The following is a 26,622-nucleotide window of genomic DNA, read 5'->3' as shown; positions in this document are numbered from 1 at the left end:
AAAACAGCAGCAAAATCAAAAAAAGCTGCAGCAGAAACAGCAAAAACAGCAAAAGAAGATCAGAAAGAAGACAAAAGTTTCCCAGTCCATTTTTCGTTCTGGAGCAGGAACGGATCATCACGGAAAAGTCGCGGAAATTCATGGTATAATGCGGAAACGGAAATATGCACAGTGGTTACAAACCGCAGTAGACGCATCCGTGTGTGGAAATGAGAATAAAAACACGCGGAAGCACCGGATATTACGGACAAATTTGCAGGGATTTTGAAGTTCTTTTGATAACCATTAATAATGCAACTTATAATTATCTGACAATTAATAGATTGAATATTCACACAGCTGCGATATACACCAGTTTTATTCTTACCTTTTTGATCAACAGCAAAACTCACAACGTACAAGAGCACCACTGGCTTACTGCTTTACCACTTGGCCACAATATCCCCTGATATCTCTACTACTCTACTACTTTATTGCTTCCACAACTCTACTTACTCCCCACCACTCTTACTCACACAACACTTGACAAATCATGATTACCAACAACAGTATTGCCTTAAACAGTCTATCTAATCTCAACAACAACCTCAATAACGACATAGATTACTTCTTGGACGAAGATGAAGAAGACCTTTGTCCCATCTGTGTTGAAGAAATGGACTTATCTGATAAGAAATTCAAGCCATGTCCATGTGGCTATCAAATCTGTAGATTCTGTTACAACAACATCATAAATGATATCGAATTGTTGCACAGATGTCCTGCTTGTCGCAGGGTTTATAATGAGGAAAACATCGAGCAACTAACCCTTTCCCCAGAAGAAATGAACCAAGAAAGACTAAGACAAGCTAGAAGGGATCAAGAGAAAAAACAAAAGGAAAAGGAAAGAAAAGAACAGGAACAAGCTTCGAGAAAACATCTAGCTGGAATGAGAGTAATTCAAAAAAACTTGGTCTATGTAGTTGGCCTTAATCCCGATGTCCCCCCCGATGAACTCCATGCTGCTTTAAGATCAGATAGATATTTTGGCAAATATGGAAAAATCTTGAAAATAGTTATAAATAAACGAAACAGCAACACCAACACAAGTTCTGGCAGCTCCAACAGCAGCCAGAGTACCAACCAGAATATCAACAGTGGCTTTGGTGTCTATGTTACCTTTGTCAGGAAAGAAGATGCCACCCGTTGTATCAATGCAATCGATGGTTCAATTGACAATGGTAGACAATTAAGAGCTTCCTATGGTACAACAAAGTACTGTTCATCCTACTTGAGAAATGTTCCCTGTCCAAATCCAAGTTGTATGTTCTTACATGAGCCTGGTGAACAAGCTGAATCGTTTTCGAGATCCCAATTATCGACAAGACAAATTAAAAAACTAGACCAACACCATAACAACAACATCAGCAACAGCTCCAACCTACCCAATTCCATCAGCCTTGGTAACAATGCTTCCAATCCTTCCACTTCAATTGGCTCAAGTCTCAACAACATGAGTCAAATCAATGGTATTTCGGCTTCAAATGGCAACACCTCTTCAAATGCAAGTCGTTTTACATCAAGACGTAACAGTGATTCAAATCCTCGTAATATAAATATTTATCATTCTCCAATAACTCCCCATCTTCAAAATACATCTCTCTCAATCTCAAATAATGATTCAACCTCTACTTCAAATAACCTCGATCACCATGATGAGGTACATTCTCCAAAATTGGATACCCCTGCTTTGCCTGTTACTGCTGCCTGGGGAAAATCAACCGTTCCTTTATCAACTGCCTCAACTACAGTCTCGACTCCAATTGCAAATTCAGCTGCTTTTCCTTCCTTGGCTGAAACAATTGTTTTGAAATTAAATAACAATAATCATCACCCACAAAAAGAGAAGAGAAAAGATAGAAATAAAAGCAATAAGAGTACTAACAATATTAGTATTAATAATAATAACATTAATAATATCAATAATAGTAACGTTACTAATAATGGTAATGGTAGCAGTAGCAGTATTAATAGTAATGGTAATACTATTAATAATACAAATAGCAATAATAATGTGGATAATAACTCAAATAACAACAATAGCCTTGGTAATAATAATAATACAATTTCTAATAACAGCTCTAATAAAGCTTCAGAATCATCACTTGGTTCAAAAGATAATGACTATTTAAATAATATTGACGATTTGATATTAAGTGAAAATTGTGCTAATAAATTCATTCAACAAACAATAAATTTTCTCAACTCTGAATTTAACAATATTCACTATCATATTAATAATGAATTACTAAAAGACAAAACAATTTCCAACATGCCTCCATTATTTGCATTTCCCGATGAAAGCCAATTGATTAAAGATGATGAAGCAAACGAATCAGCACCTTCTACACCATCGTCTACACCATCGACTCCAAAATCTCTTCAATTTGTTTCTCTAGTAGATTATTTAATTTCCAGACCTCCTATTAAAAGCTATAGTTTCTCCAATACTAACAACAACAATTTATTACAGTCAGTTCCTCAACAACAACAACAACAACAACAACAACAGCAACAACAACATCAACAACAACAACATCAACAACAACAACAACATCAACAACAACAACAACATCAACAACAACAACATCAACAACAACAACAACAACAACAACAACAACAATTACAACAACAAATTCTTCAACAAGACCCCCAACAATTTCAACAAGACTACCAATCACAACAAGAATTACAATTACAATTTCAAGCTCGTCAACAACAAATTTTACAACAACAACAGCAACAACAACAACAAAATATTAATTTAACACCAAGTCATCAACAAATCAATATGGTTAGGTTAAACGATAGAGCTGCTGCAAATACCCCACCACCTCCAGGTTTAATTGTAGGTAGCAATTTCAATATCGGTAATAATAATTCATTTGAAAATTCGCTTCCAGCAGTTATTCCACCCCCTCAAGCTCAAAGTAATTCAAGTGCTATTTTAAGTCATTTATTTCAGGGTAAAAAATAAGTGGAATAATCAAAAGGAAATTCAATACAAAAATAATTCAAAAATAATTCAAAAATAATAAAAACATGAATTAAAAACAAAAAAAAATTAAAAATAATTTTCAAAAAAATTCGAAAAAAACACTAAAAATACACAAAAATTTTTTTAAAAAAAACGTCATTAAAAAACAATTTTTTTTAAAACAAAAAAACGAAAAAAACAAACAAACAAACAAACCAATATTGAAATGTATTCAATTAAAAATTGGGAAGTTATGTATTCAGTATTTAGGTATGAAAATGAAAGGAAAAATGAGAAAGTTGGCTGTTGTTTTTTTAGTTATTTTTGTCTTGAATAGTAATAAACAATAATTAAGTTTGACTTTTGAGTGATCTGATACCGAAACAAGTATGTATTAATAAATACTAATTACATATTAAATAGGATTAAATACTATTAAGTAGTAATAAATAGTTAATAAAATGAAGTTATTACAAAGAAGATAGATATAACAATTAAGATTAATTAAAATTGTGCATTAATAGTTGAATATTAATAAGATAATACATAAATGAACCAGAAAAGAATTATATAAATATTTAAACAATTTAAATAAGGATAAAAAAATCATTATAACAAGATTGTGAAATTGAAAAATAAAAAAAGTTTTTGTATCTTGAATTAGCACCCCATTTGATTTGAATTAATTTTGAGTTTCATTTGAAATTAGAAATTTTTCTTTTGTTTTTGGATTGAGATTCTTTAAAAAAAGAGATAGAAAAATTTAATAAAAACAACAGTCTAAAAGGACATTTAAAATATAAAATAATAAAAAACGATATAAAAATGAAGAGGAGTTTAATCATGCATGAATAAGAATTAAATAAAATTGATAGTTGAATATTTTAAATGAATTTTATAATTTGATTTAAAACTATAATTCTAAAACTTTTGGAATTTCCCAAGAGTTTTCTTGATTGGTGAAATGACCATAGGAAGCAGTTTTGAAGTAAATTGGTTTGGCTAAATTGAGAGATTTAACAATAACACCAGGTCTCAAGTCGAAGTTTTTTCTGATGATTTTGACTAATTCTTGTGGAGAGTAAGATGAAGTACCATAAGTATCGACATTAATGGATAAAGGTTCAGCAACACCGATAGCATAGGAGAATTGAACCAAGACTCTCTTACACAAATTGGCGTGAACTAAGGATTTTGCTACCCATCTGGCAGCGTAAGCAGCAGATCTGTCGACTTTAGAGAAATCTTTACCAGAGAAGGCACCACCACCATGAGCACCCCAACCACCATAGGTATCGACGATGATTTTTCTACCAGTTAAACCGGCGTCACCTTGAGGGCCACCAATGACAAATCTACCAGAAGGTTGAATGTAGTATTTAGTGTTTGAATCTAACAAATCTTTTGGAATAACACTGGAGATGACTTTTTCTTTAATTTGAGATCTCAAGTCTTCGGTGGAGATTGAATCAGCATGTTGAGTGGAGATAACAATGGTGTCAACTCTTAATGGGATAACCTCACCATTAACATTTTTATATTCGACGGTGACCTGGGTCTTGGTGTCTGGCCTTAACCAAGATAAAGTTTTGTTTCTCCTGGCGGTGGCAAGAGCAGCATTCAATTTGTGAGCCAAAAGAATAGTTAGAGGTAAATATTCAGGAGTTTCATTTGTAGCGTAACCAAACATTATACCTTGATCACCGGCACCCAAGTTTTCTAAGGAGTCTTCCAAGTTCAAACCTTGGGCAATATCTGGAGATTGTTGTTCAATTGCTACCAAGACATTACAAGTTTTATAGTCAAAACCCTTTTCGGATGAGTCGTAACCAATGTGTTTGATGGTGTTACGAATGATCTTTTGGTAGTCCAAGTTGGCCTTGGTGGTGATTTCCCCAAAGACCATGATTAAACCAGTCTTAGCAGCAGTTTCACAAGCAACTTTTGACAAGGGATCTTCAGTTAAACAGGCATCTAAAATGGCATCGGAAACTTGATCGCAAATTTTATCAGGATGACCTTCACCAACAGATTCAGAGGTGAAAAAAAAGGTGTCATTGTCTTGATATTCAGGTTGAGTCATTGTTTCAGATTACAGAAGAGATGAGAAGTTAAACTTGGAATAAGAAACCTAGAAAAAGCAGAAGTAGAGGTGAATAACCCAAAGAAGGTGCGATAGAACAATTGAACCAGGAAGAGAAAAAAGTGCAGGAAAACAAAAGATAAATATATACATGGGATCTGAAAAATGCGATATGAAAAAAGCTCCCAAAAAAATTTTAATTTCAATAAAACCAGTGCGATAAACGACCGAAAACGCAGCTTTTCCCAAATCGTTGGAAAAATTTTCATACTCCGCGTGATATCCAAACGCAATCTCGTGCTGTGTTGGCCGCGGATGCTTTCCGGATCAAAACTGCGTTTTCACATGCTTGCGCAAACCAGTCACAGCGGCACGTGAAGTGTGCTGATAGCGACACCAGCCAATCAAAAGCAACACCTTAATCACGTGATATGGTGCTATTGGCTTTCGAAGATTCAACAATTTGGTTGTGTCACATGCAAATTGCACGTCAGATCAGGTGCAACCTTACGTAGTCTCACGTGCCAACTTTGAATGATTATGTAATGAAAAGCACGACGGTATGGCGTGACTTTTACATGTCTGGTTTTTTATCTCTTCAAGACCAAGGCATTTGGAGGAAACGAATTAATGGCCCAAAAGCAAGTGAAGCTGAAGAAACAAGCCCACATTGTTGCAATCGACAGCAGACTCACAGAAAACCAGAGCAGAACACACGACTAGACAGAGCCATAGTACACTGCAACACAATGACTGACTCCCATACACACAGCCCGATCGCTGAGCCCATAGTGGATGAGAAACACGATTCCAGCGAAATTGAGGTTGAGAGCGAGACGTTGGAGCGAAAAAGGACAAGAGAACAATTGAGCCTGGACCAACCATCAAATGTGCTTGGTATCGATGCTGGGGTCTATCTGCTGTCTTCTGCTGGCACTAGTACTGCCCAATTGCCAGCAAATCACACCGATGATGTTGCCCTTCTCCAGAAACAGCCCCTTGAAAACCCACAACTTGCTGCTACAACAGGTACAGCTTCTTCCTCTGATCTGGATGGCTTTAACCAGAAAATTGCCACCGCCAATGAAGAAGACAACAATCCAACTCCTCCCTTGAAAAAACTCAAAATATCAAACGACACTCCAGACGACTCAAAATCTTCCATTTCAGCTGCTGGAGACGATAAGTCAAATGCCAACATTCCCACTGTGCCCCAAAACAACACAACCAATAAGAAGCCTTTTGTGTTTGGTGCATCTTCTCGTTTTGGTGCTCCTGCTTTTTCCTCGTTGAAAAATAAGAAAAATGTCTTTGATATATCCAATAATGCCAGCAATAACACCGCTAACACCACTATTTCTAATAATAGTAACAATAATACCATCGATAATCCATTCATCAACAATGAGAAACCAACCAGTAATAATCCCTTTTCTACTTCAGCTTTTTCAAGACAGCCAAATTCTGTTTCTTCAAACTCTTCTTCGAACTCTTCCGATTTATCATTTTCTCATTTATCAAAAAATACAAACCCCTCTCCTTTTGGTTCAAATTCAAAGTTTTCAAATGCCTTACAAAATGCAATAAAAAAGAAATCCATTTTTGATACTTTGCCTTCAACGTCCAAGTCTCCATTTGATGAAAATAAAATTAATGCTAATAATAATAACGATGATGATACTCAAAACAACAACACTAAATCCGATGAAAATTCTACTGATAAGGATAATAAAAATAAAGATAAAGATAAAGATATAGATAATAAAAATGAAAATGAAAATGATAACACCAATGATACTAAAAACAGCAAAACTGATCCATCCAACATTAATAGTAATAATACCAAAATTATTAAACTAGAAAAAAAAATCATAAAATCCGGTGAAGAAGATGAAATCAATGTATTTCAATGTAAAGCAAAATTATATGTATTGGATTTGACTAATTTTGCAAAAAGTTGGTCTGAAAGAGGTACCGGCTCACTATCTATTAAAAAAAATTTGAAGAATTCAAACTCAAGAATAATCATGAGATCTGCAGGTATATTGAAACTAATTCTAAACTGTAAAATTATACATGATTTCAAAATTTTTAAAGGTATGGAAAGTTCTTTAAATGGAGAAAAATTTATAAGGTTTAATAATATCGAAACTTCCTTAAACAATGATAATCAGACTACTGAAAAATTCGTTCAATACGCCATAAAAGTTTCAAATGCTGAAGTTGCCAATGACTTGTATTCAAGCATCATTAAATTAATTCCTCAAAAAGATTTCCTCACCGATTCTAATAATTCAACTCATTCTGATAGAAAAATATCTCAAAATGGAAATAAAATCAAAAATTGATCAACAATTCAATTATATTCATATTAAAAACGCATATCGTGTATTATAGATTTTTGTTTATCTTTGATATTTTATAGCTTTTAACAAAAGTTTAAACTTGTGTAGCATTTATTAATATTTATGAGCACTTGACTTGCACTTATATTAATATTTTGTTATTTTATTCCTGTTAGTTGTTGGTTTTTGTAATCTTGGCATTATCACTCATTTGAAAGAAAAAAAAAGTGAATAAAGTAATTCAATCAACTCACCCTCTTTTAAGATTGCTTTTATTGGACTTAATACTTTTCAAAATAATACCCAATTGAGAACCTTCACTAAATTATATAAACGTTTTTACAACTACTTTATATAGTAAATTACAAATAGTCAATAAAACTAAAAAATATTTCATGGAAATTAAATAAATAATACATCAAAAAATTTTGATATTAATTTTATTCAGAATATATTCAATTATAATCAATTCTAACTGCATTCTCAAACAAAAAAAAAATTCTAAAGGGAAAAGATAAAGAATTTGAGAAATGTTAAATTTCTATTCCATTGTCAAATCGAACTTCAAAACCATGCTCAAGTAAATACTCTTTTACTTGGCCAACAGTATACTCTTCTCTATGGAAAATACCTGCACCTAATGCTGCATCAACAGAAGTTTCTTCAAACACTTCTCTGAAGTGTTGCGGGTTTCCAGCACCACTAGATGAAATAACAGGTATTGATACTGATTTCTTTATATGGTCAACCAATTCTAAATCAAAACCTGAATTAGAGCCATCTTTGTCAATACAATTTAATAAAATTTCTCCAGCTCCTAATGCTTCACATGCTGTGGTTAACTCATATGCTCCAATATTACTATATTCTCTTCCACCTTTAGTTGTACACTGGTACCAACAGTAATTTTCACCATTTGGACCTGGAAATTTGGTTTTGATAACTTTATTTAAAGTAGCATCTGGTGAATTTACATATCTTTTTTTTGGATCAACAGAAATAACAACTGCTTGAACACCAAATTGCTTTGATATAAGCTCAATGGGCGAATTTCCTGAACCTTGAGAACCATTTTTAAAATAGTTTTCAGCAACAGTGACTGCATCTGAACCTATACTAACTTTATCAGCACCGTTTAGGAAATATAATTCAGCAACTTTTAAAGATGAGATTATAGTGCCATTGGGCTCTTTGTAATCCCTTATGCCACCACCAATCGTCAAGGGAACAAAACAGGTTTTTGAAGCCTCTCTTAAGACATTTAACATTGGTTGATCTCTCAAGGGAGAATTTCTGAAAGATGTAATGTTTAAGAAAGTAATTTCATCAGCACCTTGTTTATAATATTTTTCAGCTAAAGCCACTGGTTTTCCAAGATTTCTGACATTATTTCCATTGTCATCTTTTTCTCTAACATCATATTGATCACCTTTTGTAACAACTAAATCTCCTTGATCGTTACTTCTAACATCAAGGCAGGCAATAATTCTGCATGTCAATCCATTGAAATTTTTTAAATTTTTATTATTAGAATTAAAATTTGATCTTGGAATCGAAGTATATTTTTTGCCTGATAAAAAGTGCTTGATCATTTTGAGACCAGCTTTACCCGATTTTTCAGGATGAAATTGAGTAGCAAAAAGATTATCTTTATTGATAGCCGAAATAAATTGCTGATCCCCGTAGGTAGTAATACCCAAATTCCAGCCCTCATTTAATAAATTTTGCTTTATTTGGTCATTTATTATAGCAGCATATGAGTGGACAAAATAGTAATGGTAGTTTGGATTTAAACCATATAGTTCTACCTCAGCACTATCATAGCTGGATGGCAATGAAGCATTGAGGGAAAACAGAAGGCGTAATTTATTCCAGCCAATTTGTGGAACAGATTTAGTGGCATCTTTAAACTTTGATACATTTATGTCAATTAAACCTAAACCCTTTTTGGAGTTGAAACTTTCTTCACTGGTATTAAATAAAGCTTGTAAACCCACACAAATACCAAAAATAGGCTTCTTTGAGTTGATATAATCTTTCAAGGGTTTCTCAAAATTTTTTTGAAATAACTTTTCGACAAAGTAATCGTAGTTTCCTACACCAGGCAAGATCAATTTTTCTGCTTTCAACAATTCAGGATTATTACCATCTTCGATGAAAATGGCTTTATAGCCTAGATGTTCGATAGCATTTTGCAAAGATTTGAGATTTCCACTTTTGACGTCAATAATATGAACTGTCTTAGACAGTAAAACTACCATGTTGCTAAAATGAAATAAAATAGTCGAATAATATCCTCAAAACCAGGTGGTTTTTTTGCTACATTTTGATTCTTTTGATTCTTTTGATGCTTTTTCTTTTTTTCCACCAAAATTTCCATGACTCACTACGCATTTAAATGTGGATATATGCAACTACCACCATAAAGGATCTTGCCTAAAAGGAGAGAAAATATAAGAACTGTTTTCTTGAGTATGGTTTGGGGCATCGCCTGGAACTGGTAAAGAGTCCAAGCAAAACAAGAACAAAGGAAAGAACTATAGCAAGATAGGAATTCTATTGTTGAAATGAGTGCAGAGAGCTTGAAAGAAGTATGTGAGCACTTAGACTGGCGTTTTTCTTTTGTATTTTGTTTGATAGAGATGTTACTAATTGGAAATTACTCATTAGAGAGGCAATGAATATTTTAAAGAAGGTGATTATGGAAATTCCATAAAGTATTATTCAATGGCTATTCAGCATGATCCTAGCAAGATTAATTACTTCACTAATAGGGCAAATGCAAGATTCAAGTTGTATGAAAAGTTATATCCAGACGATACCAAACTATCAGGTGAAATATTACCACAAGAATTTTCCATTCCTGAAGAACATACTTTTATTGTTAATAATGTTTTGATATCAAATCAGTCGTTATTGAATGACATTTTAAACGATTGTCGAAAAGCTGTTGAAATTGATGGCTCAAATTATAAAGCAAATTATTACTATGGACTAGTGTTGTTTAAAATGAATAGATACGAACAATCATATAAAAAAATGATAAGAGCGTATGAATTGGCATTTAAGATCAATTCCCCCTCAGTCATACAAATTTATGAGTATATCATAAAACTAAGAGTGAAAATTAGTTTTTTAGATTATTGGAATTTTTTCAGAAAATTATTTCCACTATATGAACATTTGTATAATTTATTATTAAATGAATTTAATTCAAACATTGAAAAAGTTTCTAAAAAATACTGCTCAAAAATTGAACTGAAATTTAGTAGTTATGGCATTTCCACTAATAGCCATTCTCATCAAAATTCTCTTACTACAAAATTATCACGGAATATTGATTATCAAATTGATATTCAAAACTTAACGGACAATTTTCATCAAGAAACCCAACGGCTACAAACTTTATTCAAAACAAATTTTGATAAAATTCTACAGGATCCAAAGATGAGACAAAAGTATTTAATTGAAAACAACTTAAAACTTCCGTTTTACAGCCACAATGATTTGGATAGGAACTCGGATGTAAAGCTAGATGTGATTAAAGACGAGATTCCAGAGTACTTGGTCGATCCCATAAGCTTCAACATATTTAGTGATCCTGTTATCACACCCTCTGGCAAGTCCTATGAAAAATCTTGGTTGTACAAATATCTTCATCGCAACTCAATGGATCCACTAACAAGAAAACCCTTGCGCATTGAAGACTTGTATCCAAACTTGGATTTGAAGTGGGCCGCTGAGAGTTATATCAAGGAGCACCGACAAATTGAGTAAAAACTCTCTTTGCTAAGGTAATTACATATAATAGTGTTACGTAAAATTAAAATAGAAAATAAACACCTTTCAGATTTCCAAATCAACACTACTAGTGGACAAGAAAAAGTAGCTCGATTTGAGGACAAGAAAAATACCCCTCATGCACAAGAAAAAATGTTGTGATACTAAAGGGGAATGTAATCGATGATTGATGGAATTTTGTAATCTCTGGCGAGGCGGGTAACGGTTTACTATTTTTAATCTTTTTTTACTGATGTTTTGTTCTGTTTTGTTGTAGCGAATTCATGATTATATATTAAGGTAAAGTATATAGAAAGAAAGAACGTAAAAGAGAACTTCAGCCCCTTTTATAGGGACTGGGTTACATCCCAAAGCGTAACGAAAGCAGACCAACAATAAATACCGAGGGATAGGTAGAAACCGAATCTAGAGATCCGGCTGCTTCACAACATGATTAACGTTATAAATATCCATTTTTAATATTGTGGGCTATATATAAAATTTTACCAATTGTTTTGCATTGGCACTGTTTTCGTAAAGCAAATCGAATTAATTTCCCATTCAATTATACGCACCACGTGACTGTTTTTCAATTATTTTTCAATTAAGCTCGATTTGGAAAAGAGTATTTTTCTTGTCCTCAAATCGAGCTGGAATGGGCACTTTTTCTTGTCCACCACTAGTAAAAACCAAAAAGCAAGAAAGTACTTTCTGTACCCCACTGCGCTGAGATGCACTACCATTTTTCCTGAAAACCATAAAAATGGATCTACTTTCTCTTGATAATGCTTCAAGAAAAAAAAAATGGAATCAAACCTCATTGGTTGGAAGAGCTGTTTGTTGTTCTATTAGGACGGTTACAGATTATCAGTGCTTATATAAGGTTTGGACCTTAGATTGTAACAAATAAATGGCATAGAAATTCGATTTGATTCGTTTAACGAATCATTGCAGGCCTTATTTCTACAGACACAAATACAAATGCCATATATTCCTTAACCATAAAGCTGTATTTGTTGATGCACCAGACAGTCTATACTGTAAAAACCTATATAAACACCGTAAATTTACGATTTTTAAAACTAATTTTTTGATGCCATCAACTATTCCATCCAGCAAAAATGAAATGAACCGGTTGGATAACCTGACTTTTAGGCTTTAGATTTTTCATCAGATTTGTCCATAATTTAGCAGAGTGTTATCCCTAATCCTTTTGCAAACACAACAAACATTCTTCCAGCTTTACAAAACATATACAGAGTTTTACTAACGGTGAATTTGAGGACCAGCGATATCCCACTATCAAGCGGGGGAGGTTTAAGGTTTGGGGAGTTGTTTGGAATATAATTGGAAACCGTGATTGGAACAGAATATGCATTTGCATGCATGTTCAGACTAGTTGCGCTAGTAATGCAGCACATTGCGGCCATATTGTTTTTTATCTATATAGCAATAATGAACTCTCCAAGATCGTTGATATAAATAGAGGGTTAACTCATTGACTAGAGATTGTGGTGAGATATTTTAACTGAGAGTAACCGTCAAAGGGCTTATAAATATGCATTTATCAAACTTGTGGACCAAAAGTATTCAATTGACTCCCAATATACTAGATGGTTTGCCCACTTTTATTGTTCAGCCTATATTCAATGATTTACCAATTGATAAAGTGCTTCTTTTCATATTGTCCAATAATCAAGTTCTAGCAACAAGCGCCTATTCTGTTGTTTTTGATAGTTGAAATCATTGGTGAACGTTTAACACCAAGGCACTTGTCAATCATGAAAGACCAAGATCTCACAGTTAAAAATGCATTTGATTTTACAATTCAACGATGCTTTATTGTTCAGAAATCACTTGAGATGGTTTACCAAACACTTGACTGTGAATACCACTCTCGTATCAAATGGAGTGAAAGAAAACAAATTCAGGCTTTCCACGATATTTAAATGTTTACAGCAAATGATGGTGTTGGTGCTTTTTATAGCTGAGTCGATATACAAGTTCTCTATTGGTGAGTTTGATATTACAGACACCATGAACTATTATAACTGGCTGTTTCCATTTGATGGAAGCAAATGGGAAATTTCTCTTGCATTGATGAAAAAAGTATTTCCATATAAAGATAATTACTATAAACTCTTCAAATTTGATAAAATTAAATCAAAAGCAATATGGTCCTCCTCAACGTACAATTTACAACACTTTAATATCCCTAAACAATTTGGCAGGTCCATACTATTGAACTTGAAACATCCATGTTTGTCTGGTCTAAATATCGGATCAATCACACAACTAATTACACAGCTACCACTTCTTATTAACTTGAATTCTCTTGATCTTTCGAAAAATTTACTATTCAGGTTAGAGGAGAGTCCTAAGCTGTACAAATTGCTTAACTTGAACTTGTCAAACAATCAATTCGACAACATTCCTAATTTAGAGCCATTACTCAATTTATCTAATAATGGGCTATCCGATGTTGAGAAATTAGAGCAGTTTCCTTTATCAAATCAATTGATTTTTGGGAAAGGTGCCAATGAGAATATCAGTAATATTGGTATGGCTGAAGGGTTACGAATCCTCCATTTTTTCACCAAAAATGCTGATTCAATAAGGTGTTTGGAAAGATTACCAATACTACAGTCAATGAAGTTGCAGTTGGAAATTTCAAATGCAGTTGTATGATTTCCAACAATGGCCAACTTGATATCGTTAGATTTACAAACACATTTGAAAACAAAACTAAACTTAGATGGGACTTTTCCAAATTTAAAGAGGCTAATTATATATGCTAAAGACGATCAAGAGTTGAAAATGTCAAGTCATTGGAGCAGGTTGAAATTTGTGAAATTTTGCTGTGGTGAATATCACCGAAATATAGACTTGAGAAATTGGAAAAAATTAGAAACAATAGATCTTTCGAATTTCGTTAAATCTTTAATAATGGATTCATTAATTAATATATATCAAATTTCCGATGAACAGTGCAAAACCAATGATCTCAATCAGATCAGTAACCTAATAAAGTTAAGCTTATCAATGCATTTTATTTCCAGAATAACAAATTTAGAAGATCTAAGGAAATTAGAAATTCTATATTTAGATAGCAATGAAATTTTGAAAATTGAGAATATTAGTAACTCGAAGTCATTAAAAAATCTGGGTTTAGGATATATCAAAGATCAAGGTTCTCAATGTGACTAATAATCATAACACCACAATCAAAAACTTGACGAACATTTCGGGGTCAAGGCTCGATTATTGGAGAAGGAAATACAGCGAAAAAACTGAGAAAAAGCCTGAGAGTCCAGAGAACATGAGAAAGATTGAATGCTATGAAAATGGATCACAATATTGACAAAGCTAATTCGATAATGGAGACTGGTTGAAAGCTCTTCCAAAGGAATATCAAAAAATCGGTGAATCACCTTCAATTCAAAACATAAGGAGATATTATTTTTTGTCTCCATCGGGAAATTTATATATACCTCGTGAGAAAAAGTTGATAATAGATTATTGACTTTCCAGCACAATATTGAGATATTGATGGTTATTCTCATGAAGAGCGTTATAAAACAGGTTGATCAACATCCATTTAGATTTGAATTGTCTACTAAAAGAAAATTATCTGCTTCAATCTAATATAAATGCAAGTCTGTCAAAAATTCAAATATTAATATTGAGCTGTTACTTCTGCCCTTTGTGTCGACAAAAATATAATAATATTTTTGATAATTGATTGAATTATTTATTTTATCATCATCAGTATTAGAATTAGTTGATTTACTGTGATATTTCTATCAGCTTGAGGTAAACTACTGAAAACCTTTTCAATGGCACCATACAGTTTAATACAAAACCAGCTTATCAAAGCATGCAGTATAAGATTTAAAGTTGTTTAATAATTGACTGCTAGCAAGATTTGTATCAAGATATCTTAAATCATAAAAGAGTCTTAAACTTGAGGTCCTGAAGCCATTTCAAAGGAGTTAATTTCAAAACCAGTCTAGATTGAGTTGATAATATAGTGCAGGACGGCATAGTAATTTTTTCTGAGGCTGTAGTGATTGCAATTCCGAATCACAGTGCATTATATCAATCTGTAGTTTATGTATTTGATTGGTGGTTTATAATGACTGGAGTGTAAAGCCAGTTTTTCCTAAAAGCTCATCTGCAGTTTTTCCTAAAAAAAGTTGATAGATAAAGATAGATATGAACATGAATCAAAAAACCAAATGGTTCTACCAAAGTTCATTTTTTTCAAAGTAATCAATTTATTTCTCGCTTTTCAAAACCATTCGAGCAGACAAAAACGCAAATCACCAGAGATTTTTCGATGTTAAGAACTTTTTTTTGACATTCAAAGCGAAGACTGAATTAATTTTTTCTTTTCCTAACTATAATCACAAAGATTAGATGCTTTTAACGGAAGATAACTATATTGTATTCAACGGTTTTTTGAAGTTCAATAAACCATTCATTATTAATTTGGCTATTAGTGATTTCAATCAGAATCATTTTAAAAGAATAGACGTTGCTTACAGATATTAGTCATTTATAAGCAAATTATTAATAGAAAATGTTCGCTTTAAGCACCTTGAACTTTTCTGGATCTATTATTCACCTTGGTTTAAAGAATCATTGTCTTGATAAAACGATAGAGTATGCAGCAAGATCAAGAACAAAAAACGAAAACAATGGTGGGTGAACAAGTCGTTATTTCTATTCAGCAAATTAAGCATAAAATTATTTGGTGTGCTTCATGTTGTGAAAGTTCGATGGTGGCCAGGTAATGGATATAACTCAAGTGTATCATGGCAATTTAAATCGCTACTCAATTGTATATTGTTATAACTCCACTTTGCTCAATTTATATGGAGTTCTTTGAGGCCACCAGTACGGTAACTACAAATAAACTTTTATCACGTGTTATTAGTTATTAGATAAGCATATACAGTCTCAGGGCTTTAATCAGATTTGATTTTTTTTCGGTTTATTTGCAGCTAAGCTGAATCAATATGGCTGAAAAATTGAGTGAATTTATGGGGAATACCAGTGACAACTTGTACCATATTTTAGGAATACAAGCTGACAATGATGATTATGCTTCTATCTCTGTTAAAGATTTGAAAAAAGCCTACTACAAACAAGCCCTCATATATCATCCGGATAAATTCAATAAAAATGAAGGAAACACCAAAATTGAGGATAGTGATAAAGTGAAGAAATTTGATTTGATTTTGAAGTCTTATAATATATTAACCCAAAACGACTTAAAATTGAAGTATGATCAACATCTAAAGCACAAATCTGATTTGGAAAAAGAAAAAAAATATATTTTTGTGAAAAATAAAGAGAAAATAGAAACCTTGTTGAATAATGAGAATTTATTTAAAAATATCAATGGTGAAATTCCCAAGAAAAGAAAAATTGAGATTCTTAAAAGAGAAGGGTATTTGAAAAGAGTTGAAAGGGAAACTTCTTTACTTTCCAGCCAGCAGAAGCAGAATGACAATGACCACTGTATCTACAAGGGAAGCGATCCTCAATTAAAAACAGTAATTATCACACTTGAATCCTCTGTTGCAAACAAATTATCTCACAATAGCAAAGAGAATGTGAGTGAAATCCTTCATTCTGTGCTCTCGAACTACGGCCTGATCGATTCACTCGACCGAACATCGGACTCTCTTTACGAATATCGAGTGGTGTTCCACCATATCAGCGAGGTCCACCAGTTTGTGCTCCAATACAGGTCTAACATAATTCTCTCCAGGCTCGTCAAGTCCTGCTCCCACCACCTCTCCAACAGCACTCCCTCCAAGCCCAACCTCTCCTTCTACGACTACTCCCAGTTGACCCTCCTCAAACTCGCTGGTCTTCACATGCCAGCGTAGCAGCGACCCACATCGGTGGCTCTGGCTTTGACACATCTTGTGCATGCATGAGGGTGTGCTTTGCGCATCATGGCGCATATTGCTCTACTCCACACTCTTTTTGTCTTCATGTGAAGTTTGCTCCCGAAACAATAGATGATGGAGTCGATGATCTATCGACTGGACTTGGGGATGTCACTTCTTTTCTTTTCTTCTTCTCTTGCTCATGGTATTTAATTGGTCTCATTTCAGCCTCTGTTTGATTTTCCTTCACTTGCTCATCACTATCACTTTGAATTGTCTCTGAATATGAATAAAGTCTCCCTTTCGACTTTATCGTTGATAAAATCGAAGCTATTGAACTCAAAGCTATTTAAAAATGGTCTTTTATCAAACCTACTACAATATTATAACCAAGAGACATACTTGAAGAAAAAGTTTATTTCTTATAACCATATCATAACTTTTTTTATTCTATCCGTTTTTTCAACCTTCTCTTTTGCTGCTTTTGTTATTCTAAAAAAATTTTTGAATAAACTCAGATATTCTCATATTAACTTTTTAAATAGCAAAAGCAGTAGCATAAACAATAATGAGTACTTTATTAATAATAATAATAACATTAATCACAACAATCTCATCAACAACAACCACTTATACAATAGAAACTTACTATCAAAGACATATAGTTTTGTTGGCTTTAATTCAAAAAACTCATTTATTCAATTACACAATAATTCCAAAATCGATTCAAATTTAAATCAAATTTCAACCAATGTCAACACTTTTACTACCAACAAAAAAAATATCACTCAACTACTTCTAAAAGATAAAAATAACAATATAATAAAACAAATTTATATTAAAACAACCGATAATGATTTTATCGAGAAAATCGCTCTAATTATCAAAAAATTTCATAAAGATTTTAATTTAAACATTGAGAAAAATATTGACTCAAAATCTCTAATCAATTTAAAAATTTTAAATAAAATATCCATCATTTGGCAAATTCTAATTCCAAATTTTTTCAACAAAAACTCATATCTTTTAATTCTAAAAATTTTCTTCTTAATCTCTAGAACTTATCTTTCTTTATTGATCACCAAATTAGATGGCCAAATTGTCAAGGATATCATTTCCGGAAATTTCAAAGGCTTTTTAATGGATTTGATATATTGGTTTTTAATTGCTTTTCCTGCTTCTTACACCAACAGTTCCATCAAATACTTGACAAAATCCCTAGCTTTGAATTTTAGAACCAATTTAATTCGTTACATTCACGATATCTACTTGGACGATAAAATGGTCTTTTATAAATTGATCTACTTGATCAATAATCATAATGGTCAATCAAATGAGTCAAACTCAGAACACATTTCAAAATATAATCCAAACTCAATTAATAATCCAAAAAATTCTTCAATCCAAAAACTGAAAATCTATAACTCAAATGTTCAAAATATTGACGACATTACTCAATTTATTACAAATGATATCACAAAATTTTGCAATACCATCGCCTCTTTATTTTCAAATTTAGGCAAACCAATAATGGATATTGTCTTCTTTGCCATTTATTTAAGAGATAATCTTGGGACTTTTGGTATTGTTGGCTTATTCCTAAATTATGTTATAACTGCCTATATCTTGAGAAAAAATACTCCAAATTTCGCTAAATTAGTTAATGAAAGACAAAATCTAGAAAGCGAGTATTATAATTACCACTTGAATTTAATCAATAACAGCGAAGAAATTTCCCTCTATAATGGAATCAAAATTGAAAAACTAAAAATTACTGAAATATTCAACAAATTGGTTACTTTTATCGATAACTATAACCGTTTAAAACTTGGCTATACCTTTTTAGAAAATTATATCCTCAAGTTTTCTTGGTCTGCCTCCGGTTATTTGTTTGCTTCAATCCCGCTAGTTAAAGATTTAATCACCAACAATAATAAAAAAATTAATAAATATAAAAATCCTAAAGAGTACAAACTAAATCAATCAAAAAATATGAGACAGTTCATCATCAATAAAAGATTGATGTTATCAGTAGCCGATGCTGGTAGTCGCTTAATGTACTCTATTAAAGACATTTCAACTCTAACAGGCTACACGAATAGAATATTTGATTTGCTAACTTTATTACACAAAGCTCATAAAATGAATTTTAATTATGGTGATAGATTTTCAAATGATATTAAAGGCACTATTCAAGACGATTATAACGGTTTAAGATGCGAAAAATTATCAGTTATTATTCCATCTCCAAAGGGTTCAGAAGGTGTTTGCTTAATTAATAAGTTATCTTTTCAAATTAAGCCCAATCAAAACCTATTAATTCTTGGATTTAATGGTTCAGGCAAGACTTCAATCCAAAGAATAATTGCTGGGTTATGGCCTTTATATAGAGGGCTTTTATCAAAACCAAATGACAATGATATCTTATATGTACCTCAAAGGCCTTATTTTACCAATGGGACGTTAAGAGATCAAATAATTTATCCTCTAAATGAATTTGAAATGATGGATTTAGGATATACCGATAACGATTTAATTGCAATTTTAAAAGAAGTAAAGTTGGATTATTTACTAAAGAGAAATTATGAGAATAATTCGGATAGCTCTAATAAAACAGATGATGTTAGTAGCAATAGAGGTCCGAATGATTATGATTATTATAATATCAATAATTTCAATGCTATTAAAGAATGGAAGGATTTACTAAGTGGTGGTGAAAAACAGCGTATAGGATTTGCAAGAATCTTATTCAAAAATCCAAAGTTTATAATATTGGATGAATCCACTAATGCGATTTCAAGGGAAGTTGAAGATCATTTATTTGATTTGCTAAAATCAAAAAAGATCACATATATCACTTTAAGCCATAGACCACTATTAATAAAATATCATGATCAGTTGATAAAGCTACATAAACATGGTGAGTGGGAATTTGAAACATTGGGAACTGACGCTGCTATTGAGTCCATTGAAAAAGAAATTCAGACGATTGATATGAAATTAAAACAAGTTGAATATATGCAAACCAGAAAAATCGAGCTCAATGATTTGCTCAATAGCCAAGAAGATGATGAAAGTGATTATGAAGAAGTAGAAAGGGAGAATTCAAGGTTTCACTTGATGAATTTTAGTGATAGTAACGATGATCAAGATAGTGACAGTGAATTATCATTGAGCAAAAGTCTATCTGCTTAGTTTTGTATTTTTGGCCCATGGAATATTAGCAAATAGCTGAGAGTCTGATAACCTTGAAGATAGATCGCAATAATTTAACAAGGGATATAATACTGGATTTGATATATAGTAAGGATGGATCGAATTGTAAGGATTTCTTTTGATTTTTTTTCTCATTAATTTTTCTCCACAACCAAAAGGATCCTCTTCAAATAGCCGAACCGCATTTTCATATTCTAATTGATTTAATTCTTGAACAAATTTTTCATTCATTGAGATTGATCTTTCGTTGTCATGATTGTCATCAGCATCATGAACAAGACTAGGATCAATTCCTATGTAATTGACATTTTCAATGGGAAACCTTAGTGCCTTGACATGATTATCTAAAAATCTTCTTTTCTTGAAATCGTATCCAATAATGGTGATTTTTGAAGGATAACTGTTTGTAGCTTCATTAAATCTTGCAATGGAAAACAAAAGGTTTTCAAAAGAATCTCTGGCGTATTCCTCTACTAAAATTCTATTAATCAAGTTTTCGTTGTTCTGTAGCAAATTGTTCTGCGCTATCAAATTGAAATAACTAAATGCCTCAGATATTGGACCAATGTTTTTCTTTGTCTTGCCACCAGATATTATTAAAATTGATCCTTTACTAGCCTGAAGAAGATCCAAAGCCCTTTCTATTTGCAACAACCACACTTCATTGTCGTTGCTTTGTTTCTGAAAGTCCTCCATATACCAATCGACGTGTGAATCGCCTGCACCAAAGCCTTTGTAAATAGCATGACAGGGAAGAATGATTAATCGACTGATCTGAGAGTATTTCTTCGAATTCATATGCCTGGAAAATATCTCATTCATTGGTAAACTAATGGAAAAAGAGCTGCCAGCGCTGGACATCAGTACTTTATCAGTCACTACTGCCTCTGCTGCCTCTACTGGAGAAGAAAGGTACAAAAAAGAACTTAGAAAGCATAGGATCATCACAATGGAAAGAGCCAAAGCATACTTCAAGTATTTCTGCAACTGCCCAAGATCCATTTGTTTACGCATCGTTTCAGAGGTGTGTTACACAAGAAACACCAAAAGAAACACCAAAAGAAAAGTGCAAAAAAAAGTCGCTCAAAGCTGGTTCAAAAACTACAAAAATATCAGCCTGATCACAGCAAATTGGATAGGGGGTTGTTTATTGAGTATATGTTATGTGGCTATATAAGTATATCAAGAAACAAACAAGTATTTATATCACTATATGAATATATCGCTACGGATCTATTTATAACTGATATGTATGTTATACAATAAAAGAACAAGAAGAGTATAAAAAGAGTACAGGGAGTATCGATGAAATAAGTAATTGAAGAGACATTAGGAACACCAGAGACAATGGGGACAAAAGTGAGAACGAGAAATGGGAAATGGAAATATGAGAATAAAAACCAAAAATAAGTTGGAATTTGTTCTAGACATGTTCAATTGAAAAAGACCAAACGCCAGAAACTGGATCATAACTTTCAAATTTGGTGTTTTTCATTAAATGTAATTTGGTAATATGAGGTTTGACAATTGGGTGGGTTGGATCAGTAATGATTTCTTTGCTCAAAACTGGAAAACAATTCTCAAGGGTGACTCTTGCAGGAACATTAAATCCTTCACCAACGGGTGGTTTTTCATCTTCGTTTGGATAAACATTACATGCTTGTTTACTGAATACGATTTTGTTTCCAGCAATCTCAGAATATGATGAAAACACCGAAAGATCAACAGGAACTTTAAACTCGATTTTACCATATCCTTTACGCCCAACAGTGAAATTTTCAACTGAAAGTAACTTCATTAAAGATAGCTCATTGAGTTCATTAATTGAGGGAGAGCACCAATAGCCATCTTCGTCAGTAATTAAATTTTCTTTATCAGTACTTGATTTAAAGTTTGGAGCTTTCTCAGTGATACCATTCTCAAGATTTTGAGCATTAGTATCATTCCCTTCTTTATCATGAGAATTGGAAAGTTTTCCATTTTGATATTCAATTTCTTTAGGTTTTGAGTTTGATAAAGAAACAATCTTTTTTTCTGAACTGAAATCCAATGGTTTTTTGGACTTTTTAATAATTAAAGCTTTTGAATCTTCAGAATTAATGAAAGTGCGTTGAATAACATCGTCAATTTTAGCGTTAGCTAATTTACTTGCTATAATTTTATTATTGCTTCCATTAAAAACACTTGCTTTAATATCATTTGATTCCAATAAAGGAACAAATGATAAAATATCACTGGAAACAATAGTAGACGAACTGTTAGGAATCTTAGTTTTCCCAATCACGGATGCATATGGTAAAGTTTCTTTTAGTTCTGGGGTGATGAGCTTATAAAAATCGGGATTGGAGAAAAAAGAAGTTAAATGAGATTCCTGATTGACCAATGATTGCTGTTGTGGTTGTGATTGCAATTGATTCATGTTATTGCCCAATATATTATTGTTAAAATTGCCGTTACCAAAAATACCATTATTATTAGCATTATTATTATTAAATAAATTATTAGAACTACTAGTGTTGTTATTAAATAAATTGGTGGAATTGTTATTTAGATTACCATTTTGAAATAGACCGGTGTTATTGTTATTATTGTTATTAAAAAGACCTCCATTAAGATTTTGATTATTTTGTGTATTGTTAAAAAGACCTGGTTTATTTTGGTTGTTATTATTAAAGAGCCCACCGCTTTGATTATTGTTATTAAAAAGACCATTACCTTTATTAAACAACCCACCTCCAGTGTTATTTGTAGTGTTTGAAAAAAGACCACCTTTATTTTGATTGTTATTGTTGAATAAGCTACCTCCAGCGGAAAAAGCATTTGAATTAGTGTTATTATTATTTGTGTTGAAAAGATTTCCAGTTAAACCAGTTGAGGTGTTAGTATTTGAATTGGTATTAAATAAGTTTCCAGTGGCATTATTGTTGTTGTTACCAAATAAACCGCCTCCAGTGGCATTATTGTTATTGTTACCAAATAAACCACCTCCAGTATTAGTGTTGCTATTATTCCCAAATAAACCACCACTAGAAGTATTGGTTTTATTACCAAATAAGCCACCGGCATTATTGTTGTTATTGGAAAAAAGACCAGAGCCAGTAGTATTGCTGTTATTATTTGAAAAAGAGTTGAAAGCGTTATTGTTATTGTTATTGCCAAATAAACCGCCAGATGGACTAGGTTTACTGCTAAAAAAACCTCCAGTGGTATTATTATTAGCGTTGTTAGCAAATAAATTGTTGGAAGTATTGTTAGTATTACCAAAAACACCTCCAGATGTATTATTATTTTTGTTTCCAAATAAGCCACCAGAAGTGTTATTATTGTTATTTCCAAATAAATTACCAGAAGTGGAATTATTTGTATTTCCAAAAATTCCACCCCCAGCGTTATTAGTATTATTATTGGCGGTATTGCCAAATAAACCGCCTCCAGTGGCATTATTGTTATTGTTACCAAATAAACCACCTCCAGTATTAGTGTTGCTATTATTCCCAAATAAACCACCTCCGGCATTTGCGTTGTTAGTATTTCCAAACAAACCACCACTATTGTTAGTATTATTGGTATTACTTCTGAATAGACCACCTCCAGTAGTAGGGTTGTTGTTGTTTCCAAATAAACCAGTGCCAGATGCATTATTGTTGTTATTACCAAAGATACCACCAACATTGTTGGTATTATTATTTGTTCCAAATCCAGTGCCAAACGATGAGTTTGTCTTTGAACCGCCAAACAAATTATTTGAGGTGTTATTATTATTATTATTATTACCAAATGAACCAAAAGCTGAATTGTTGTTGGTGTTCCCAAATAAACCACCGGTATTATTGTTTGAGTTTCCAAATAAGCCAGCACCAGCTGTATTATTCGAGGAGCCAAAAACGGTGCTGTTATTATTGTTGTTACCAAATAGATTATTAGAAGTTGAATTGTTCCCCGAGCCAAAAATTGAATTTGAATTGTTATTATTGTTATTTGTGCCAAATCTTCTATTTTGAGAGTAATCTTGGAATCTTAATTCTTCAAAAGAATAGTTCTTGTATTCTGGCATTGCAGTAATACTTTGAAATACATTAGTTGAGCCTGTTACATCTTTTTCAATAAAAGATTCAAATGGTTTTAAAGATGTTCCACTAGTAGTGTTATTGCTATTATTCGCATTTCCAAATAAGCCCGTGGACAGGGTATTGGTATTGTTATTATTATTTAAACTGAAGGGAGATAAATTGGTATTATTTGAACCAAATAGCCCACCACTGTTTGAGTTAGAGGAATTAAAAAGATTGTTTGAGGTGGAATTGTTGGCACTGTTGGATCCAAACAAACCACCTGAGGAGTTATTGGGATTGTTCGAGGTGTTGCCCCCAAAGCCTCCAAAGATGCTCTTATTGGTGTTTGTATTGTTGTTGGAGCCAAATAACCCACCACTGGCGGTGTTGTTTGTATTTCCAAAAGTGTTGTTACTGGAGCCAAATCCTCCAAATGTTGAAGTAGAAAACATTTTAGAAAAAACAAATAGATATGGGTAGAATATTTAATACTAAGAATTGATTGAAAAGAAAATAGATGCTTTTTATAGCTGTGGTGATGAATCAAAGGAGGAACCAAATCTCATCCTCTGATTTGAAATAAATTTTTCCTTAGAAAAAAACTTGTGCACGTGATGATTAAGGGTCAACTGAGATCCATGCAGTGATTATCCGGACTGTGCATAATCAGGCTCAGCATGCATGATATTTCTGTTACCACTTCGGTGGGTTCAGTTTTAAGATAAAGAAAAAGATCAAAGAAAAGTATTGTTCTTTCTTTCTAGTGTTAAAATGCGATTAGGAGGTTGTCGTCCAGTCAATACCCAGCTATTTATTAGTGCTATCACCATTTACCTTGCCAAAGGATGAAAAGGTGCTGGAAATTTTTAATAATCAGTTTAAGTTCAGCCGAAAATGAAGCATTTGCACTTGCCTTGTCTATCCAAATCTTCTTAATAAATCTTCCATCAAACTTCCTCAACTCATTCTGAAACTTTTGACCAGCCAGAATAATTTCATTTCCAGATAAATGCAACATGTCTTTCTATTTTAGAAATTGCATTGTGATTATGATTTAGTTGATTTATCTTTCCAGATCCCTCCGGATTCTCAATCTTTGTCAATTTATTATCGTACAATTCTAAAGTGGTAAAGTGTTTCAAATAACTTATATTTTTTATTTCGATTATATTATTATTTCCTAAGATTACCAAATTCAAATTAACCAGCTTTTTCAGGTTTTCAATTTCGTAAATACCACAATTAAACAGCTTCAATTTTTGAGCTTAGTTAACTAACCCGAATTTTCAATTTTGGCAATCATATTTCCATATATCATTGGTTTCTCTAAATTGACTAACCCACTCAAATTCTGAAGCCTTGTCATTTGATCTTGTGCAATAAACAACCCTTGGAGATCTGTTTAATAATTAAAATTTTCAATTTTTCTAATATTATTGTTGTGGAACGAAATTGTGTTTGAATTGATCAACTCATCTAGATCCTGAATTTTCGTGATTTTATTATTATTTAACTGAAGGTTTTCTAGATTGACTGACTTATCAAAAGTTTTGATTTTCTTGATATTTCCCTCTACCAAACAAGATTATAAATTAAAATTCAATATACAAACATTCAGATTATCACTTTCATTTTTAATTGCACTAATTTTGTTACCTGAAATAAAAAAGGTTTATAGATTTTTTAATTTCTCAATATTTTCAATATTTTCAATTTTGTCAATTAAATTGTTATTTGTATTTAACTGGTTCAAAATTTTCAAGCTATTAAATGCAGTTGAACTTCTGGTTATCATACTTTTATTAAAATCTAATACTTAAAGAGTTTTGGTTTTGAAAATGAAAGAAAAATTGTCTTGATTCTACACCAACTGATGTGCAAGTTTTTAAAATTAATCAAAATATCCAAATTCCCAACAATTTCTAAGTTGTCATTGAAACATAAATTTAGTATTTTCATATGAGTTAATTCGTTTATGATCAGTAACAGAGAAAATAAACCTTTGGCCTCTCTCAGGTTACTCCTCAATGATTCAGTGTTCAGATATAGTATCAGGCAATCTTTTTATGGCCTTCTTCAAAATCTCCATCAAAGGCTTCTTTTATTAAAGTCAATTCAAACTCTGCAACCTCCCTTACGCAACTCTCTAGCAACTTTCCTTTGAGTTCTGATTTCTTGAATATAATCTCAGAAGTAATATGAACAGCTCTTTGACGCATAATTACTC

General features: G+C 32.3%; 11 protein-coding genes across 11 annotated transcripts; 6 read left to right on the top strand and 5 right to left on the bottom strand.

Annotated features, from left to right (window-relative positions):
- Positions 1 to 324: 324 nt before the first annotated feature.
- MOT2 (CCR4-NOT core ubiquitin-protein ligase subunit MOT2) lies at positions 325 to 3,109 on the top strand. Its single transcript, XM_020193051.1, has one exon. The coding sequence runs from the start codon at positions 533 to 535 to the stop codon at positions 3,014 to 3,016; it is 2,484 nt and encodes an 827-aa protein (XP_020047692.1). The 5' UTR covers positions 325 to 532; the 3' UTR covers positions 3,017 to 3,109.
- A 425-nt stretch (positions 3,110 to 3,534) lies between these two features.
- On the bottom strand, positions 3,535 to 5,268 carry ASCRUDRAFT_75407 (methionine adenosyltransferase). The gene has a single exon (XM_020193050.1). It carries the CDS (start codon positions 5,097 to 5,099, stop codon positions 3,930 to 3,932), a length of 1,170 nt encoding a protein of 389 aa, XP_020047691.1. The 5' UTR covers positions 5,100 to 5,268; the 3' UTR covers positions 3,535 to 3,929.
- Positions 5,269 to 6,331: 1,063 nt separating this feature from the next.
- On the top strand, positions 6,332 to 7,366 carry YRB2 (Yrb2p; the record flags this gene model as incomplete). The annotated part of the gene is made up of 2 exons (XM_020189687.1): positions 6,332 to 6,406; positions 6,824 to 7,366. Coding segments are annotated over 2 exons (618 nt in total), but the record flags the coding sequence as incomplete, so codon positions are not given.
- Positions 7,367 to 7,908: 542 nt separating this feature from the next.
- On the bottom strand, positions 7,909 to 9,762 carry HIS7 (imidazoleglycerol-phosphate synthase). Its single transcript, XM_020193049.1, has one exon. It carries the CDS (start codon positions 9,703 to 9,705, stop codon positions 7,978 to 7,980), a length of 1,728 nt encoding a protein of 575 aa, XP_020047689.1. The 5' UTR covers positions 9,706 to 9,762; the 3' UTR covers positions 7,909 to 7,977.
- A 175-nt stretch (positions 9,763 to 9,937) lies between these two features.
- ASCRUDRAFT_57001 (U-box-domain-containing protein) lies at positions 9,938 to 11,301 on the top strand. Its single transcript, XM_020191195.1, has 4 exons — positions 9,938 to 10,035; positions 10,115 to 10,712; positions 10,830 to 10,902; positions 10,960 to 11,301. The coding sequence occupies exons 1-4, from the start codon at positions 10,012 to 10,014 to the stop codon at positions 11,219 to 11,221; spliced, it is 957 nt and encodes a 318-aa protein (XP_020047688.1). The 5' UTR covers positions 9,938 to 10,011; the 3' UTR covers positions 11,222 to 11,301.
- Positions 11,302 to 12,745: 1,444 nt separating this feature from the next.
- Positions 12,746 to 14,180, top strand: ASCRUDRAFT_141765 (uncharacterized protein). The gene has a single exon (XM_020189180.1). The coding sequence runs from the start codon at positions 13,034 to 13,036 to the stop codon at positions 13,910 to 13,912; it is 879 nt and encodes a 292-aa protein (XP_020047687.1). The 5' UTR covers positions 12,746 to 13,033; the 3' UTR covers positions 13,913 to 14,180.
- A 2,065-nt stretch (positions 14,181 to 16,245) lies between these two features.
- On the top strand, positions 16,246 to 17,124 carry ASCRUDRAFT_69883 (uncharacterized protein; the record flags this gene model as incomplete). Its single annotated transcript, XM_020191724.1, has 1 exon — positions 16,246 to 17,124. One exon carries the CDS (start codon positions 16,246 to 16,248, stop codon positions 17,122 to 17,124), a length of 879 nt encoding a protein of 292 aa, XP_020047686.1.
- Positions 17,125 to 18,012: 888 nt separating this feature from the next.
- On the top strand, positions 18,013 to 20,208 carry ASCRUDRAFT_20148 (uncharacterized protein; the record flags this gene model as incomplete). Its single annotated transcript, XM_020189621.1, has 2 exons — positions 18,013 to 18,411; positions 18,466 to 20,208. Coding segments are annotated over 2 exons (2,142 nt in total), but the record flags the coding sequence as incomplete, so codon positions are not given.
- Positions 20,209 to 20,310: 102 nt separating this feature from the next.
- Positions 20,311 to 21,141, bottom strand: ASCRUDRAFT_34395 (uncharacterized protein; the record flags this gene model as incomplete). Its single annotated transcript, XM_020190517.1, has 1 exon — positions 20,311 to 21,141. One exon carries the CDS (start codon positions 21,139 to 21,141, stop codon positions 20,311 to 20,313), a length of 831 nt encoding a protein of 276 aa, XP_020047684.1.
- Positions 21,142 to 21,473: 332 nt separating this feature from the next.
- On the bottom strand, positions 21,474 to 22,341 carry ASCRUDRAFT_75399 (nuclear pore targeting domain of Nup116p). The gene has a single exon (XM_020193048.1). It carries the CDS (start codon positions 22,139 to 22,141, stop codon positions 21,767 to 21,769), a length of 375 nt encoding a protein of 124 aa, XP_020047683.1. The 5' UTR covers positions 22,142 to 22,341; the 3' UTR covers positions 21,474 to 21,766.
- On the bottom strand, positions 22,204 to 22,762 carry ASCRUDRAFT_80477 (uncharacterized protein; the record flags this gene model as incomplete). The annotated part of the gene is made up of 2 exons (XM_020194499.1): positions 22,204 to 22,369; positions 22,407 to 22,762. The coding sequence occupies 2 exons, from the start codon at positions 22,760 to 22,762 to the stop codon at positions 22,204 to 22,206; spliced, it is 522 nt and encodes a 173-aa protein (XP_020047682.1).
- Positions 22,763 to 26,622: the final 3,860 nt, after the last annotated feature.

The sequence above is a fragment of the Ascoidea rubescens genome (assembly GCF_001661345.1).
Source record: "Ascoidea rubescens DSM 1968 unplaced genomic scaffold ASCRUscaffold_5, whole genome shotgun sequence".
Classification (NCBI taxonomy): domain Eukaryota; kingdom Fungi; phylum Ascomycota; class Saccharomycetes; order Ascoideales; family Ascoideaceae; genus Ascoidea; species Ascoidea rubescens.
The sequence above is the reverse complement of the archived record's forward strand: the minus strand, read 5'-3'. Positions and strand labels throughout refer to the sequence as shown.